This window comes from Nicotiana sylvestris, chromosome 6, assembly GCF_000393655.2.
Source record: "Nicotiana sylvestris chromosome 6, ASM39365v2, whole genome shotgun sequence".
Lineage (NCBI taxonomy): Eukaryota > Viridiplantae > Streptophyta > Magnoliopsida > Solanales > Solanaceae > Nicotiana > Nicotiana sylvestris.
In genome coordinates this window covers 183,161,547-183,166,917 of record NC_091062.1, presented here as the reverse complement: position 1 = coordinate 183,166,917, position 5,371 = coordinate 183,161,547, and the positions used below count along the sequence as shown (strand labels likewise).

At 36.2% G+C, this 5,371-nt stretch overlaps 1 protein-coding gene across 1 annotated transcript; it reads right to left on the bottom strand.

Moving 5' to 3' along the window:
- Positions 1 to 983: 983 nt before the first annotated feature.
- LOC138871779 (uncharacterized) lies at positions 984 to 1,548 on the bottom strand. The gene is made up of 2 exons (XM_070149680.1): positions 1,274 to 1,548; positions 984 to 1,204 (listed from the first exon to the last, which is right to left on the bottom strand). Exons 1-2 carry the CDS (start codon positions 1,446 to 1,448, stop codon positions 984 to 986), a joined length of 396 nt encoding a protein of 131 aa, XP_070005781.1. The 5' UTR covers positions 1,449 to 1,548.
- Between the last annotated feature and the right edge of the window lie 3,823 nt (positions 1,549 to 5,371).

The window sequence follows — 5,371 nt, the reverse complement described above, 5'->3', positions numbered from 1 at the left end:
ATTTTGATCTTTTTGTTTAGTTGCGTTTCAACTTCACTCTTGTATTGCTTGAAAGCATTAATTGCCTCATCTTTACTATTAAGTAAATAAACATAGCAGTATCTCGTGCTATCGTCAATAAAAGTAATAAAATACTTTTTCCCACCGCGAGATGGTGTTGACTTCATGTCGCAAATATCTGTGTGAATTAAGTCTAAAGGACTTGAATTCCTTTCAACAGACTTATAAGGATGCTTAGCATACTTTGATTCCACACATATTTGACATTTGGAATTAATGCAATCAAATTTTGGCAATACTTCTAGATTTATCATCTTCCGCAATGTTTTGAAGTTTACGTGACCTAAACGCGAATGCCATAAAGTGTTTGACTCAAGTAAGTAAGAAGAAACATTCACTTTATTGATAGGAACTGCTATTACATTTAGCTTAAAAAGGCCCTCATTTAGGTAACCTTTTCCTACATATACATCGTTCTTACTAAGTACAACACTATTAGAAACAAAAATACATTTGAATCCATTCTTGACAAGAAGTGAGGTAGACACAAGATTCTTGCGAATTTCTGGAACATGGAGGACTTGATTTAGAGTCACTATTTTTCCCGACGTCATCTTCAACGCAATCTTGCCAACTCCTTCAATTTTGGCCGTAGATGAATTTCCCATGAAGATTATCTCGTCGGGTCCTGCGGGGGCATAAAAAGAAAATAACTCCTTGTTAGCACAAATATGGCGGGTGGCTCCAGAATCTATCCACCATTCTTTTGGATTTCCTACCAAATTGCATTCAGACAACATGACACATAAGTCCTCCATTTCATCTTCAACCATGTTAGCTTGATTCTTTTTCTTCTTATCATTCTTGGGCGCACGACAATCCACGACCTTATGCCCAGATCTTCCACAATTGTGGCAATTACCCTTGAATTTTTTCTTGCTTGGGTAATTCTTTGGTCCGGAAGCCTTCTTCCTCTTCTTATTTTATGGTGCCTCCTCAACAACGTTTGCCCCCATTATTGTTGAGTTTCCACGTGACTTCTTTTCAGCATTTTTGTTGTCTTCTTCTATCCTCAGACGAACAATCAAGTCTTCTAGTGTCATCTCCTTCCGCTTGTGTTTAAGATAGTTCTTAAAATCCTTCCACAACGGAGGTAACTTTTCAATGAAAGCAGCGACTTGAAAGGCCTCATTTATGACCATACCTTCAATAACAAATTCATAATTAATAATAAGATAAATCTTATTAATAAAATTATTGATTCGGGTCATACCTTCAGCAAGGAGGTCATGCACAATGACTTGTAATTCTTGGACTTGAGTTATGACGGACCTAGTGTCAATCATCTTGAAATCCAAAAACCTTGCAGCCACGAACTTCTTAAGTCCGGCATCCTCAGTCTTGTACTTCTTCTCAAGTGCATTCCATAACGCTTTTGAAGTTTCCATGACACTATAGACATTGTACAAGCCATCTTCCAAACAACTCAATATGTAGTTTTTGCACAAGAAATCAGAATGTTTCCATGCTTCAGTTACAACAAGTCATTCATCATCCGGAGTATTTTCAGCCATGACTGGAGGATCCTCCTTGATGAAACGTTGCAAACTCAACATAGTAAGATAGAAGAGCATCTTCATTTGCCAACGTTTGAAGTCAATACCGGAAAACTTTTCGGGTTTTTCTGTCGGTGCTATAGCATGAGCAGGAGTAGAACGGCTTGTAACATCAGCAACCGTTCCCGCAACACTTCCATTAGTTTGGTTTTCATTCGTCATATTTCTGTAAAGTTGAAAACAATACGGAACTTGTTAATCAGTGAAGTTTTTGATATCTTCAAACTGAATACCAAACCAACCATACAACACGTAACAATGGTGAAGTTTTTATATACTTCAAACCCGTACGTTTATTATTCTGGCAAAGTTTTTATGTACTTTAAACCGGACAGAAACAATTATAGGAGTAGAAAGCAACAAAACTTTAGTCTCCAACAAAGTATTAAGAAAACAGTTTAATAATCAACACAGAAACGTTAGTAAATTAAAATTCCTTAAGCTTGTGAACGTTACTGTGTTAAAACAAAAAATTAAAAAACTGTTAGAAGAATAAAGAAATGTTTAAAATAGTAAAGAATCAGAAATATTCCGAGTCCACAATTTTCTTGTGCGTCCTTAAGGAATTTTAACCCCCTCACACGTTGTCAAGGTAGTGGATTAAATCCTCCCAGGATAAAACGGAATAAACCTTCCTGCAACAGTGGCAATACAAACTGCAGGATACCAATAAACTCAAAGAACGGAGCAAAATCACACTTACGAATTTGAGAGAGAGAGACTGCGAATTAGGATGCAGTATATTCTGAAAGAAAGAAGTTCTAGAGTGTTTTTCGTATTCTGGAAGATACAGCCTTGCCTCAGAATTTATAGGCAAATATCATAAGAGGTGTCTGGAAAGGTGCCTTTTCAGAAAATAAGCGGCCAGAGAGCCTCTCTGAATCTGACTGCCGCGATTCTACCGCGGTCGCGGCAGAACCGCGGCCAGCGAGGCCCTCTAAACTTTCAGTAGTGTTCTGGCGTATTTTCAGTTTGGCATTTAATTAATTATTAAATAATTAAATAAATTTTGTCCAAAAATAATCTTATCGATCATTTGACAAATCCGAAGCCGAAGCCGAGCGAGCGACGACGGCGGCGCGAGGGTTCATTCTCTTCAACTCCTTTTAAGAGCTTTAAGAAGTGAATCTATATATAAGCACATAAATGTGATTGTCCCTCACCAATGAGGGACAAAGTGCAAGACAAAAGTTCACTTCTTCAAATTTTCATTTTCCCTCCATTTTATTTTCCTCCATTTCCAATTCACACTTCTTCTACTTTAAAGCCCAATGGCTTAAAGTCCAACATTTATTTATAGTTTATATGTTGTAGATATATCAAATTTGAATATTCCGACAGTTACTTGTCTGGTTTAGGGGTTGTCTATCGTCAATGTCTCTATTGTTTTGGTTTGGTGCTGAGGGATAAACACAAATTTTTGGTCAATGGGCGTTGAATCTAGAATATCACTTCTTGATAGATTCCACTCTATAGGATTATTTACTGTATATGAATATAATGAAGTAATGAATAGAATGAGCACTAAATCCAAACAATGGAGTTACGAATATAGTTTATGTACAACTTTTGAAGTAATTATGGAGTTACTTGATGAGTTAACACGTCTGGTAATTAGATTATTTATGCATTAGCTCCCTCAAACTGTTGTATATGGAGAGAGGTAGCAGAGAATAGGAAAAGAGGAGAGGAGAGAAAAAAAAAGAAGGTATAACTGAATCCCTAATTTAAGGCACGAATAATGGATTTGTATATGGAGAGAGGCGGCAGTGAATAGGGAAAGAGAAGAAGAGAGAAAAAAGGAAAAAAGTGTAATTGAATCCCCTAATTTAAGACACTAATAATTGATTGTATATAATTTGTAAGTAATCCCTGTTTAGAGCGGGTAATATATAAAACTAGGATAATTTTGGTAAATAAATTTCAAATATTATATAAGAACGGAAAAAATTCCTATTTAAATGGCTACTTGGTGTCATTTCTACCAGTCGTAGACACAAATAGGCCCCATAGAGAGGACGGGCTAACTTGGTAGAACACAGGTGTTTTTCAGTTGATTCTTATGTAAGCTAAAATCCATTATTATGATAGGCTAATGAGATGGGCTACAACTCCAACTTCTTAGCCCAAATAAAGCTTGTAGGCTTGAAACCCGAGGGCAAAGTAGTGTAGTATAGTACAGCACCAACTACTATCAATACGATTCTTGCTAGTCATGTTGCTAATCGACATTTGTGTCACCATAACAGCATAAAAAAGAATTTTACTTATACTCACTAAGAAGTTAATAGAAATTTTAAACTATCAATGGAGTTAAGTTGTTCTATAGGTGGTCACTTATCTTACTTTTCATGTTACCAATTTTACTTATTACGAGTAATTGCTAATGAAGTGTAAAACTGTCGTTGTCTGCAAAAGTTTAACAAAGAAAAAACTGTTAAAGGTGGGTACTTGCACAATTTCGCAAAGATTTGGGCCGTTGAAGTAAGTTAGGAAAGGGGGCATTTGCATCTATACTCGCTTTTTGTGTCACGTTTTAACTTGTGCTCGCTTTGTAAAAAAAATTGCAAGCATACCCGCTTTTTCGCATAACTTCAGCGTGCGGGGCTGAAGTAGCAAAGGCAATCACGCAAAACTTCAGCATTCTAGTAGCCGGACCTGAAGTTCAGCTCTAGAGCTGAAGTTTTTGTTTTGTAACTATCGAACTTCAGCTCTAGAGCTGAAGTTTTTGTTTGTAACTGGCGAACTTCAGGTCTAGAGCTGAAGTTTTTGTTTTGTAACTCTCAAACTTCAGCTCTAGAGCTGAAGTTTTTGTTTGTAACTGGCGAACTTCAGCTCTAGAGCTGAAGTTTTAACCTATTTACACCATGAGTGTAATCCTCCCCTTGTTCATAGGTATTTGTTTCTTTCACTTTTGCGACTCTAACCAAAACATAAAAGAAAGAACATATAAAACCATGGCTCACGCTTACAATGGGAATATGTGTTTCCTTCTAAGATTAGCTATAAAACAAAACAGAAAAAAAAATTAATTAGGGAATATCATCAACCAGTTGAGTCCAAAACTGCAAATACTAAGTGTTTAAGGAGAAATTGTTTTTTATTAAAGGCCTGCTTGATCCAAAGCAATGAGTCATTTGGCAGTTGAAGATTGTCTTTTCCTTAGTGAGAAGTCGGGAACAAAATACCATAAGCAACAGACAAGTAAAAGAAACTTCCTTTCTTGAGATTGTCGTCTGTATTTATAAAAAAACTTGACCAAGTCTTAATTTTCAGTTGTTAATAGAAGAACAAGAAGAAAACGAATGAGGAGGAAAAAAGGCCTGAAGTTGTTTAAAAAGTGGGTACAAGTTAAAAGTTTTTAAAAAAATTGGTATAGGTTAAATGGGGGCGACCAAATAGGGCGCCCCGTGCAATTTCTACATGAAAAGGTATCCTTTAAAAAGGTAAAAATAGCACAGTCTAGCCAGTTTTCAGACTGGTCATTCAAAAATAGCCAGCATTTACCAAGTCAATGAAAAATAGTCATTATTTTGCTGCAACAGAGACCGGTCCTGCATAATATACTGGAGTTCGGTGCACTTGTATATAAACTTCCAGCATATTATGCTGGACCGGTATATTTTGCTGGCTCCAACATAATATACTGAAACTCCAGTATATTATGCTGGAATATTTTTTCGGATTTTGAACATTGTTTCCGTTCAGATTTATCTTTACATGAAAAGTGGCTAAATTTCGATTACTTTTGAAAC